At 68.1% G+C, this 13,769-nt stretch overlaps 1 protein-coding gene across 1 annotated transcript in view; it reads left to right on the top strand.

Moving 5' to 3' along the window:
- Positions 1-8,479: 8,479 nt before the first annotated feature.
- LOC125318150 (sodium/potassium-transporting ATPase subunit alpha-2-like) overlaps positions 8,480-13,769 on the top strand; it is a 30,787-nt gene continuing 25,497 nt past the window's right edge. Inside the window, 6 exon segments of the mRNA XM_048288627.1 lie at positions 8,480-8,578; positions 8,666-8,770; positions 11,145-11,157; positions 11,160-11,203; positions 12,403-12,606; positions 13,597-13,710. Coding sequence (XP_048144584.1) covers positions 8,528-8,578; positions 8,666-8,770; positions 11,145-11,157; positions 11,160-11,203; positions 12,403-12,606; positions 13,597-13,710 — 531 coding nt within the window. The 5' untranslated portion in view covers positions 8,480-8,527.

Here is a 13,769-nt window from a genome sequence, read left to right as displayed (position 1 = left end):
GACCCCGAGATGTCCCCCCGCGAGAGCAACGGGACCTTGGCCAGCCCCGAGTCGCGGTGATGCCGACAAGATCTGGGTGTATACAGCAAAAAAAATCCCCCCCTGGTTATGGTGGTGGTGGTGGTTTTGGGGGGTCCCTGGGTTTGGGGGGGCAAAGGGGACCCCAGAATCCCTCAGGAGAGCGACGGGACCTTGGGCAGCCCCGAGTTGCGGTGATGCCATCAAGATGTGGGTGTATATAATGAAAATCCCTCCCCGTGGTGGTGGTGGTGGTGGGTTTGGGGTGTCCCTGGGTTTGGGGGGTAATAGGGACCCCAAAACACCCCGTGCGAGCAGCGGGACCTTGGCCAGCCAGCCCCGAGTCGCGGTGATGGTCTCAAAATATGAATCTATTTAATAAATATCCCCCCAGTTATGATGGTGGTGGTGGATTTGGGGTGTCCCTGTGTTTGGGGGGAGGGGAGGGTGTTCCTGCGATCGGGGGGCTCGAGGGACCCCAAAATCCCCCGCGGGAGCAAGGGGACCTTGGCCAGCCGTGATGGGCTCCAAACGTGAATCTATTTAATAAACCCCCCCCATTCTAACGGTGATGGTGATTTTGGGGTGCGGGAGGTGGATTTGGGGTGTCCCTGGCTTTGGGGCCTCGAGGGGGGGGGGGGTGGGGGAGCAATCCAGCGGGTCCACTGAGGAATTCGGGGTGAAATAGGGGTGGGCAGAGCGCCCTAATTCCTACAGGGTGGCAGGCAGTGGTCAGTGGCACCCCTTCAAGGACGTGGGGACCCCCAGGGTGGGCGTGGGAGTCTCCAAGGACGTGGGACCCCCAGTGAGACGGGGGTGGGGGGGTCCTGTAAGAACATGAGGACTCCAGGATGGGTGGGGGGGGGGGTCTCCAAGGACCTGGGACCCCCAGGGTGGGCGGGGGGAGTCTCCAAGGACACTGGGACTCCCAGGGCGGGCGAGGGGCACCGAGACCCCCGTGACACCACGGGCAGGGGGTCACTGAGGTGGGCGAGGGCACAGAGCCCCCGCCATTGTCCCCTCTCCCCAGCGCCCCCATGGGACCCCCCCCCTAAATTGGGGGGGCGGCGCTGGGTGATGCGGAGCCGAAAGGAGCCGATTAAAGCCGAGCGGAGCCAAAAGGAACCGAGCGAGGACGAAAGGAGCCGAACGAAACCGAAAGGAGCCGAGCGAGGCTGAGTGGAGCCGAATAGATCCGAAAGTAGCCGAACGAACCCGGGCGGAGCCGAGCCAAGGTTGAGGCGAGCCGAACGCAGCCGATTGGGTCGAGCAGAACCGAACGGAGCCGAGCCGAGCCGAACGGGGGCCGAGCGCCGCCAACGCCCCGCCCACCCCCTGAGCCCGGCCCCGCCCCCGCCCCCGTCGCGCGTGGGAGGGTCCGGGGGGACAGAGGCTGCGACCCCCCCCAAAAACGGCGACACGTGGGGCTACGCGGCCCCCCCGAGCCCCCTCGGGCTCCCACGCGTGTCCTGTGTGTTGCACACGCGTGTCCTGTGTTGCACACGCGTGTTCTGTGTGTTGCACGCGCGTGTTTTGTGTTGCACGCGCGTGTTCTGTGTGTTGCACACGCGTGTCACCCCCCCCGCCGTGTCCCCGTGTCCCCCCGGCTGTCACATTCCTGCCGCCCACGGGCAGCAGCTGCGCGGGGCGGGGGGCGGCGGGGCACGGGCAGGGGACTGGGGGGCACTGGGAGGGACTGGGGAGGGACTGGGGGAACTGGGGAAGCGGGGGAGTGGAGGGACTGGGGGGATTGGGAAGACTGGGGGGACTGGGCGGGGCTGGGAGGATTGGGAGGGACTGGGAGGGACTGGGGGGGGACTGGGAGGACTGGGGACTGGAGGGACTGGGGAACTGGGGGGAGTGGGAGAGTGGAGAGACTGGGGGAACTGGGAGGACTGGGGCGAGTGGGGCGAGTGGGAGGACTGGAAGGACTGGGGGGTACTAGGGAGTACTGGGGATACTGGGATGGACTGGGAGAGCATGGACTGGGGAGAGCATGGACTGGGATGGACTGGAGGGACTGGAAGGGGATGGCTGGAAGGTCTGGGTGAACTGGGAGGACTGGGGAGACTTGAAGGGGCTGCAAAGACTTGGGGGCGGGTCTGAGGAGCGGGAGGACTGGGAGGACTGGGAGGGGCTGGGGGAGGGCTGTGGGAAGGGGGGGGGGAGGGGGAGGGGAGGGGGGGGGGGCGTGGGCCGGTGCCCGGGTCCCCCGTGGGGACAGTCCCGGCACGTGGCCCCGGTCCCCGCGTCATCGGTGTTTGTTCAGCTTGGGGGGCAGCGGGGGGGGACAGCGGGGGGGACATGGGGGGGGACAGCGGGGGGGACAACGGGGGGGACAGCGGGGGGATGAGGGGGGACAGCGGGGGGACAGCGGGGGGGACATGGCGGGGATGAGGGGGGACAACGGGGGGGCAGCGGGGGGGACAGCGGAGGGACAGCGGAGGGACGGGGGGGACAGTGGGGGAACAGAGAGGGGACAGAGAGGGGACAGAGGGATGGGGGGACAGCGGGGGGACAGCGGGGGGGACAGTGGGGGGACGGCGGGGACAGCGGAGGGACATGGGGGGACAGAGAGGGGACAAGGGGGGGACAGAGAGGGGACAGTGGAGGAACGAGGGGGCTCCGTGAAAGGGGACAATGAGGGGATAAGGGCTGGCAGGACCAGGGTAACTGGCCGCGGCTGGGATGGACTGGAGGCACTGGGGGGACTGGGACAGACTGGGACAGACTGGGGTACTGCAAGAAATGGGGAGACTGGGGGGGACTGGGGGGACTGGGACAGACTGGGACAGACTGGGGTACTGCAAGAAATGGGGAGACTGGGATGGACGGGAGGACTGGGATAGATAGGCACTGGGTGGACTGGGGGCACTGGGACAGACGGGGGCACTGAAAGGACTGGGATGACTGGGATGGACTGGGAGGACTGGGATGGACTGGGGGGAACTGGAGCAGGCAGGCACTGGGAGGCACTGGGAAGGAATGGAGGCACTGGGATGGACTGGAACAGACTGGGAGGCACTGGGGGGACTGGGACAGACTGGGAGGCACTGGGGGGCACTGGAAGGACTGGGAGAGGTTGAGGGTACTGGGATGGACTGGAGGGACTGGGATGAACACGGGGGACTGGAATGGACTGGGGGCACTGGGAGGAATAGCACAGGAGGGGCGTTGGGACAGACTGGGGGGACTGGGAGGTGCTGGGACAGACTGGGATGGACAGGGAGATGCTGGGGAAGATGGGCAAACTGGGCAGTACTGGGACAGACTGGAGGGGCACTGGGGCAGACTGGGAGGTACTGGGGGTGCAGGTCTGGACTGGGGGGACTGGTCCGGACTGGGGGAACTGGTCCGGACTGGGGCCACTGGTCTGCACTGGGGATGCAGGGCTGGACGGGGCGCGCCAGGTCCATACTGGGAGCATACTGGGCTGCACTGGGAGGGCGCGGCTGGCGCAGGGGAGAGGAGCCGTGGGCTGGGGGAGCCGATAACTGGTGCAGACTGGTGTCACTGGTGCGGGGCCCCAGGGCCGGGCACCCCCCGCCCTTGAGCTGCCCTTGGCGGTTGCCATGGAGATAAAGCCGGGGGGGGGGAAGGGGGGGGAAGGGGGGGGTACTGGGAGGGGACCTTGGCGCGGCACTGGGGACACTGGGGGGGCGGGATGGGGAGGGGGGGACAGGCACAGCTGGAACCCGGGAATGGCCGGAGTTTGGGAACAGCCGGACCCTGGGAATACCGGGAGACTGGGAACAAACCGGACACCGGGAGCAGGCAGAGTTCGGGGACAACCGGACACCGGGAACAGGCGGATGCTGGGAATAACTGGGTGCAGGGAACAGCCCGGAGCCCGGGAACAACCGGACACCGGGAGTGAACCTGTTCCCGGGAACAGCCTCCGTGGGCACAGCCGGGTCCCGGGAACAACCGGTGTGGGCACAAGTGGATGCCGGGAACAGCTGGATCCCAGGAACAGTCGGACCCTGGGCACAGCTGGATCCCTGGGAACCCTGGGACCCTGGCAACAGTCGGACCCTGGGCACAGCTGGATCCCTGGGAACCCTGGGACCCTGGCAACAGTCGCTGCCTGGGCACAGCTGGATCCCTGGCAACAGTCGGACCATGGGAACAGCCGTGTGCCCAGGTACAGCCGGTCCCGGGGGCACCGTGGATCCCCTGGGAACAGCCGATCCCTGGGAACAGCCGATCCCGGGCACAGCCGATCCCGGGCACAGCCGTTCCCTGGCACAGTCAGATCCTGGGCACAGCCGTTCCCTGGCACAGTCGGATCCCGGGCACAGCCGATCCCGGGCACAGCCGTTCCCTGGCACAGTCGGATCCCGGGCACAGCCGTTCCCTGGCACAGTCGGATCCTGGGCACAGCCGATCCCGGGCACAGCCGTTCCCTGGCACAGTCGGATCCCGGGCACAGCCGATCCCGGGCACAGCCGTTCCCTGGCACAGTCAGATCCTGGGCACAGCCGATCCCTGGGCACAGCCGTTCCCTGGCACAGGTCGGATTCCGGGCACAGCCGTTCCCTGGCACAGTCGGATCCTGGGCACAGCCGTTCCCTGGGCACAGCCGTTCCCTGGCACAGTCAGATCCTGGGCACAGCCGTTCCCTGGCACAGTCGGATCCCGGGCACAGCCGTTCCTTGGCACAGCCCCCCCAGTTCACACCCCCCCACCTCCGGTGTCCCCCCAACTCTCGCCCATTCCCGGGCTAATTTTAGCCCCCGGCCACATTCCCGGCCACTTCCCGGTGCCAGCGGGATCAGACTGGGAGCACTGGGCACACACCAGTTTGGCGGGATCCCCCCCCCTTAAAAAAAACACCCCCCCATGGGGTCACCCCCTGCTCTGACGGGGGTGGGTCAGGGAGGGTCCGAAGCGTCCGGTCAGCCCCCATCCCCCCCCCCCAGAAACGAGCCGCCCCCCCTTACAGCTGAGCCATGGAGGGGGCCGGACGTCAGCGTCCCCTCGGATTTGGGGGGGTCAGGAGGGGTCACCCCCCTCCCCCCGCACACCTGCGTTCCCAGAGCCCCCTTGGGACCCCCCAAACCCCCCCGCGGTGGGGCGGGAGGAGCCCCCCCAGGCCGGGCGGGGGTTGGGGGGTGGGGGGGCGGGGTGGGGGCGGGGGGGGCCGGCCCGGGCGGGGCCCGCCGGGTTTTTCTCGGCCGCTGTCGCCGCGCCCCCCCCCAAAGTGTCCCGGGCTGGGAACGGCGACGGCAGCGCCATGGGCAGAGGGGTGAGTAAGGGGCGGCCCGGGGCGCCCACGCGGGGCACGGACCCACGCGGGGCACCCAAAAAAACCCCCCCCCAGACCTCCCCACCCGAGAGGACACCCCAGCAGCGGTCACTCACCCGCGACCACCCCGCGCCTGAGCTGGGCACCCCCCAAACCCACCCCCCCCCCCCCCCCCCCGCCGCCACGCGGGGCACCCCAAACCCACTCGGGACACCCCAAACCCCCTCGGGACACCCCAAACCCACTCGGGACACCCTCACAGACCCCCCCACCCACCCCCACGGTGCAACCATCCCGCGCCTGACCAGCACCACCCCAACGCGAGAAGCCCCCCCCGGAACCCCCCCCTCCCCCACAGGGCTGGCACCCACGGCGTGACAACCCCCGGGACACCCCCGGCACAAGCAGAGCCCCCTCCCCAGAAGCCCCGCGACTCACCCTGGCACCCCCCCCCTCCCCACGGGACCCCCGCCCCGGGACCCCCCCCGCTCCACCAGGGCTCCCCCCGCTGTGGGCACCCGCGCAGGTGGCACCGATCCACGCGCTACCCCCTCCCCCGGCACCCTCCAGGGCCCCCCCCCCCTCCCCCGTGGGTGCTCCCCCCTCCCCAAATTGTCTCCTCGACCCCCCAAGCCCCCCCCCCCACGGGGGTCCCACCTCCCCTTCACCCCCCCCCCCCCCCCCCCCGTCAGAGTCACGCGTGGGCTGCAGAACCCCCTGACCCGGGGTCTTTTTTTGAGGGGTGGGGGGGTCCAAACGCGGCCCCCCCCCGCGCTCTAAAACGCGATCCCCGTGGGCGGGACCCCCCCGTGCCCGCCCCCCCCCCCCGTGGCTCGGTGCCCGCGGCTGCCCCGAGCCCCGGTCCCGGTGCCTGGCAACGCCCGCGGGGGGGCCCCGAGCGCCGCTGGCCCCGCGCCCACCCCCCCAAACAAACCCCCCCCACCCCGGGCACCCACCCAAAAGCGGGGGCACCCCGCAGGATGTGGGTTCCTCCCCCCCCCCCGGGTGTCCCCTTGGCGCTGTCCCCAAGGTGGGGGGGGGGGACACGCGCGACACCCGACACCCCCCCCCCCGCCCCCCCCTCCCCTCCCCCAAATGCGGGGGGGGTCCCTCAGGTGGGTTCCCCCCCCAATGCGGAGCCACAATTGGGGTGCTGGGGGGGAGCTGGGGTGCCCCCCCCGGGGGTGTCCCGTGGGTTGGGGGTGCCCCTCACGGTGATTTGGGGGTGCTCTCCGTGCCCTCCCCCCCCCCCCCCCCGGTAACTCGAGCCCCCCCCCGCCCCCCTCCCCCAGCTCCCAGTGTTGGTTTTGGCTCCCGGAGCTTTTCCATGACATCGGTCCCCCCCCCACCCCGCCCCCCCCCACGGCCGTGCCACCCACCGGGGGACCCCTGGGGACAGGGGGGTGACACTGCCACCCCTCCCCCCCCCCAAAGAGAGGGAGGGCCCTGCCTCCCCCTCCATGGCAGCCTGGGGGGCTCTTGCTCTGTCTGGCTTGTGGGGACCCCCCGTGGGCGTGGGGATCCCCCCGTGGTGACGGTGACACCCCCGGGGCGACGGTGACACCCCCCTGGCTGCGGTGGCACTGCCGTGGCCCAGGAGACCCCCCACCACCCCCCCCCCCGTGACCTTGGGGACATCCCTGTGGTCCTGGTGCCCCCCCCACGATGGTGCTGGGGGTCTCCCAGGATGGCAGTGACACCCCATGGCCACCGTGACACCCCCATGGCCACAGTGACACCCCCATGGCCACGGTGACACTCCCCGGCCACAGTGACACTCCCTGGCCACAGTGATACCCCCATGGCCACGGTGACACCCCCATGGCCACTGTGACACCCCCCTGGCCACAGTGACACCCCCCCGGCCACAGTGACCCCCCTGTAGCCCCAGGGACTCTCCATGGCCACAGTGCCACCCGTGTGGCCACAGTGCCACCCCCGTCCCCGGCCTGGCCCCCGTGGCCACAGTGACACGCTGGGGACTCCCCCCAACACCGACCACAGTGCCACCACAGTGACCACAGTGACCTCCCCACCGTGAGCACGGTGCCACCCCCGTGGCCACGGAGCCACCGTGGTGACCACAGTGACCCCCCCCACCGTGAGCACGGTGCCACCCCCGTGGCCATGGAGCCACCATGGTGACCACAGTGACCCCCCCGCCGGCCACAGTGCCACCGTGGTGACCACAGTGCCACCTCTGTCACCAAAGTGACACCTCCCACCATGGCCACGATAATTCTCCAATGACCACAATGACCCCCCCATGGCCACAGAACCACCTCGGTGGCCACAACGACCCCTCCCAATGACCACAATGACCCCCCCCATGGCCACAGAACCACCCTGGTGACCACAGTGCCACCCCCATGACCACAATGACCCCTCCCCCCCATGGCCACAGAACCACCTCGGTGGCCACAACGACCCCTCCCAATGACCACAATGACCCCCCCATGGCCACAGAACCACTTCGGTGACCACAGCAACCCCTCCCAATGACCACAATGACCCCTCATGGCCACAGTGCCACCCAATGACCACAATGCTGCCCTGGTGACAACAGTGACCCCCCCCGCCCCCCCATGACCACAGAACCACCCTGGTGACCACAGTGACCCCCCCATGACCACAATGACCCCCATGGCCACAGAACCACCCTGGTGACCACAGTGCCACCCCCATGACCACAATGCTGCCCTGGTGACAACAGTGACCCCCCCCGCCCCCCCATGACCACAGAACCACCCTGGTGACCACAGTGCCACCTCCATGACCACAATGACCCCCTCAATGACCACAATGACCCCCATGGCCACAGAACCACCCTGGTGACCACAGTGCCACCCCCATGACCACAGTGCCACCCCCATGACCACAATGACCCCCATGGCCACAGAACCACCCTGGTGACCACAGTGCCACCCCCATGACCACAGTGCCACTCCATGACCACAATGACCCCCTCCATGACCACAATGACCCCCTGGCGACAACAATGACCCCCCCCCCCCATAGTGAGCCCCCCCCATGGCCACAGTGCCACCCTCCAATGACCACAGTGCCACCTTGGTGACCACCCCGTGACCACAGTGCCACCTCTGTCACCACCACCACTCCCCAATGCCCACAATGCCACCCTGATGACCACAACACGCCCCCCCCCCACCACCAGTGACCTCGCTGACCCCCCCGTGCCCCCCCGCCGTGCCCCCCCGCCCACGGCCCGCCCGGTGCCCGCCGCCCCGCCCCGCGCCGACGATGCCGGTGGCCACGGTGACGCCGGTGCTGGCCGTGACCTCCACACCCACGGTAATGGCCCTGGCCCGGGACTGGCGGTGGGGAGGGTCCCCTGCCCGCCGGGGGGGGTCCCCGTGCCCATGGAGGGTGTCCCCGCAGGCCGGCCGCGAGTACTCGCCCGCGGCCACCACGTCCGAGAATGGCGGTGGGAAGAGGAAGCAGAAGGAGAAGGAGCTGGACGAGCTCAAGAAGGAGGTGAACCTGGTGAGTGGGGACAGGGACAGGGACAGGGGGACATGGGGGACATGGGGACACGGGGGACAGCGACAGGGGGACAGGGGGATATGGGGACATGGGTGACGTGGGGACATGGGGAACATTGGGGACATGGAGGAGATATGAGGGACATTGGGACGTGGGGACATGGGATCATGGGGGACATGGGGACATGGGAACAGGGGGATATGGGGACGTGGGTACTTGGGGACATGGGGACATAGGGACAGGAGACATAGGGATATGGGGACATGGGGGACATGGGACCGTAGGGACACCAGGACATAGGGGACATGGGGAACATTGGGGACATGGGAGAGATATGAGGGACATTGGGGACACGGGGACATGGGCGACAGGGAGACATGGATGACATGGGGACATGGGGACAGGGAGACATGGATGGCATGGGGACACGGGGACATGAGGACATGGGATCATGGGGGACATAGGGACATGGGGACAGGGGGACATGGGGACATGGGGGGAGATGAGGGATATTGGGGACATGGGGAACATTGGGGACATGGGGGAGATATGAGGGACATTGGGGACATTGGGGACATGGGCGACATGGGGACATGGGGACATAGGAACATGGGATCATGGGGGACATGGGCGACATGGGGGCAGGGGGGACATGGGGACACAGGGACAGTGACAGGGACAGGGGGACAGGGGGACATGGGGACATGGGGACATAGGGACATGGGGACAGGGGGACATGGGGGACAGCGACAGGGACAGAGGGACAGGGAGGCATGGGGACATGGGGACATGGGCGACATGGGGACATGGGGACGGGGGGACATGGGGACAGTGACAGGGACAGAGGGACAGGGAGACATGGGGACATGGGGGCAGGGGGACATGGGACCATAGAGACACAGGGACATAGGGGACATTGGGGACATGGGGACATAGGGACAGGGAGACATGGACGACATGGGGACACAGGGACATGGGGACATGGGGACATGAGGGACATGGGGGACAGCGACAGGGACAGAGGGACGGGGGGCATGGGACATGGGATCATGGGGGACAGGGGGACATGGGGACAGGGTTATATAGGTGATATTGGTGATCCAGGGGACATGGGGGACATGGGGATGGTGGCCATGTCATTGCATTCATGGGGACACGGGTGACGTGGGGGGTGTGGGGGACATGGGGGACATGGGTGACACTGGGGACATGGAGTGCATGGGGAATGTGGGTGACACGGGACTATGGGGACATGGGGATGTCATCCCGTCTGTGGGGACATGGGGGTGACATGGGACCATGGGGACATGGGGATGTCATCCCGTCTATGGGGACATGGGGGGTGACACAGGGGACATGGGGGACATGGGGATGTCATCCCGTCCATGGGGACATGGGGGTGACACAGGGGACATGGGGGACATGGGGATGTCATCCCGTCCATGGGGACATGGGGGTGACACAGGGGACATGGGGGACATGGGGATGTCATCCTGTCCGTGGGGACATGGGGGTGACACAGGGGACATGGGGGACATGGGGATGTCATCCCATCTGTGGGGACATGGGGGTGACATGGGTGACATTGGGGATGTAGTGGCCATGGGTGACGTGGGACCATGGGGACACTTGGCCATGCCATCCCATCCATGGGGACATGAGTGACATGGGGGACACGGGCAACATGGGGGACTTCAGGGTCATAGGGGACATGGGTGACATGGAACCGTGGGGACGTGGGAGACATGAGGGACATGGGACAGTGGGGACAGTGGGGACAGTGGCCATGCCACCCTGGTTGGGGGGGGGGACATGGGGGACATGAGTGATGTGGGTGACACGGGTCTGTGGGGACAGCTGGCCACGCCACCCCATTCAGGGGGACATGGGTGACATGGGACCGTGGGGACATGGGGAGAGCTGAACACGTCACCCCAGCTGGGGTGACACAGTGGCGTGGGTGACATGGGAGGGACTCCGGGGACAGCTGGCTGTGTCATCCCGTCCAGAGGGACATGGGTGCTGTGGGGCCATGGGGACGTGCCACCCTGCTGGGGTGATGTGGGGTCATGGGGACAGCTGGCCGTGTCACCCAGCTGAGGTGACATGATGACGTGGGTGACGTGGGTGGTGGGGGACTCTGAGGACAGCTGGCCGTGCCACCCCATCCAGAGGGACACAGGTGACACGGAGCCATGGGGACAGTGGCCATACCACCCTGGCTGGGGGGACATGGGTGACTTGGGTGACCTGGGGACAGCTGGCCATTCCCTCTGGGTGGGGGGGGACACGGGTGACGTGGGTGACCTGGGGACAGCTGGCCCTGCCCCCTGGCCATGGGGACGCGGTGACAGGGGTGACGTTTGTCCCTCAGGATGACCACAAACTGTCCTGGATGAGCTGGGCAGGAAGTACCAGGTGGACCTGTCCCGGGTGAGATGTCCCTGTGTCCCTGTGTCCCTGTGTCCCCATATCCCCCTGTCCCCATGTCCCCATATCCCCGTGTCCCCATGTCCCCGTGTCCCCATATCCCCATGTCCCCATGTCCCTGTGTCCCTGTGTCCCCATGTCCCCATGTCCCCATGTCCCCATGTCCCCGTGTCCCTGTGTCCCCATGTCCCCATGTCCCCATATCCCCATATCCCCATGTCCCCATATCCCCATGTCCCCATGTCCCCGTGTCCCCATGCCTCCGTGTCCCTGTGTCCCCATGTCCCCGTGTCCCCAATATTCGTGTGTGTATTGTCCCCATGTCCCCTATCCCAGTGTCCCCAAATCCCTTGTGTCCTGTGTCCCCAGTTCCCTGTGTTCCCGTATCCTCCCCTCCCTGTCCCCCTGTCCCCATATCCCCGTGTCCCCATGTCCCCATGTCCCCACATTCCCCTCCCATCCCCATATCCCCCTGTCCCTGTGTCCCCACGTCCCCCCCTCAGTGCCATCTCCAGCACCCCCATCCCTCCTGTCCCCACGGGTGACACCTGGCAGTGCCCCCCTGTCCCTTCTTGTCCCCATGGGTGACACCTGGCAGTGCCCCCCTGTCCCCTCCTGTCCCCAAGGGTCCCCCAGGCTGTGTCCCCCTGTCCCCCCACACTCACAGGGGGTCCCTGGATGTGCCATCCTGTAGCCCCCACGTCCCCAGGGTGCCCTGGCTGTGCCCCTTGTCCCCAAGGGTCCCCTCCCCATGCCCCCCATATCCTCTCATGTCCCCAAGGGTCCCTCTGGCTGTGCCCTTGCCCGTGCCCCCCATGTCCCCAGTGTCCCCAATGTCCCCTGCCCATCCCCCCCATGTCCCCAGTGTCCCCTGCCTGTGCCCCTCATCCCCCCCATGTCCCCCGTGTCCCTTGCCCGTGCCCCCCATCACCCTCTGTGTCCCTTGCCCGTGCCCCCATCATCCTCTGTGTCCCCAGTGCCCCCTGCCCATGCCCCCCATGTCCCCAGTGTCCCCAGTGTCCCCCGCCAGTGCCCCCAATGTCCCCAGTGTCCCCTGCCTGTGTCCCTCATCCCACCCATGTCCCCAGTGTCCCCTGCCCATGCCCCCCATCACCCTCTGTGTCCCCAGTGCCCCCCGCCCGTGCCCCCCATCACTCCCACACCCCCGGGGTGTCCCCGGTGCCACCGTGTCCCCTCCGCAGGGCCTGACGAACGCGCGGGCAGCCGAGATCCTGGTGCAGGACGGTCCCAATGCGCTGACCCCGCCGCCCACGACCCCCGAGTGGGTGAAGTTCTGCCGGCAGCTCTTTGGGGGCTTCTCCATCCTGCTCTGGATCGGCGCCATCCTCTGCTTCCTGGCCTACGGCATCCAGGCCGCCATGGAGGACGAGCCAGCCAACGACAACGTGAGGGGGCACGGGGGCCAGGGGGGGCACGGGGGCCACGGGGGGCATGGGAGGCATGGGGAGCACGGGGGGAGAGCATGGGTGTCATGGGGACAGCGGCATTGAGGGGGACAGGGACATCACGGGGGCACAGGGGGCATGGGCAGAGAGGGGGGGCAGGAGCTTGATGGGGACACAGGGGACGCTGGGGGCACTGGGGGCATGGGGGGCATGGGGGGCTTGGGCAGAGAGGGGGCAGGAGCTTGATGGGGACACAGGGGGCACGAGGGGCACGGGGGGCACGGGGGCATGGGCAGAGAGGGGAGCTTGATGGGGACATGGGGGACGCTGGGGGCACGGGGGGCACGGGGGACATGGGCAGAGGGTGGGCAGGAGCTTGATGGGGACACGGGGGATGCCGGGGCATGGGGGGCACGGGAGGCATGGGGGGCACGGGAGGCATGGGGGGCACGGGGGGGCACGGGAGGCATGGGGGGCACGGGAGGCATGGGGGGCTTGGGCAGAGAGGGGGCAGGAGCTTGATGGGGACACGGGGGATGCCGGGGCATGGGGGGCACGGGAGGCATGGGGGGCTTGGGCAGAGAGGGGGCAGGAACTTGATGGGGACACGGGGGGCACGGGGGCCAGGGGGGGCATGGGGAGCACGGGGGAGAGCATGGGTGTCATGGGGAGGGGGCATTGATGGGGACAGGGACATCAAAGGGACACGGTGGGCACTGGGAGGGGGGGTCTGGCATCATGGGGACAAGGACATCAAGGGGGGCACGGGCACTGAGCGGCGACAGCTGCCATGGGGACACACTGGCACTGAGGGTGGCACAAACTGGTGTCCTCCTGTCCCTCCCCATCCCGTGCCCGCTCTCGGGGGGCCCAGCTGTGGGTGTGGGGGGGTGTCCAACCACCTTGGCTGGCACAGGGGGGTGACCCCTCGCTGTCACCCTGCCCTGGGGGTCCCTGGGAGGTGCTGAGGTGCCCCCTCCCCGGTGCCAGCTGTACCTGGGGGTGGTCCTGGCCGCCGTCGTCATCGTCACCGGCTGCTTCTCCTACTACCAAGAGGCCAAGAGCTCCAAGATCATGGACTCCTTCAAGAACATGGTGCCACAGGTGGGCAGCGGGGGCATGGCCGGGGAGGGGCTCCCGGGGGGAGTGGGCAGCCCCTGAGG

The sequence above is a fragment of the Corvus hawaiiensis genome, chromosome 29, assembly GCF_020740725.1.
Source record: "Corvus hawaiiensis isolate bCorHaw1 chromosome 29, bCorHaw1.pri.cur, whole genome shotgun sequence".
Taxonomy (NCBI): Eukaryota; Metazoa; Chordata; class Aves; order Passeriformes; family Corvidae; genus Corvus; species Corvus hawaiiensis.
This window is presented reverse-complemented; position numbering and strand designations above follow the sequence as displayed.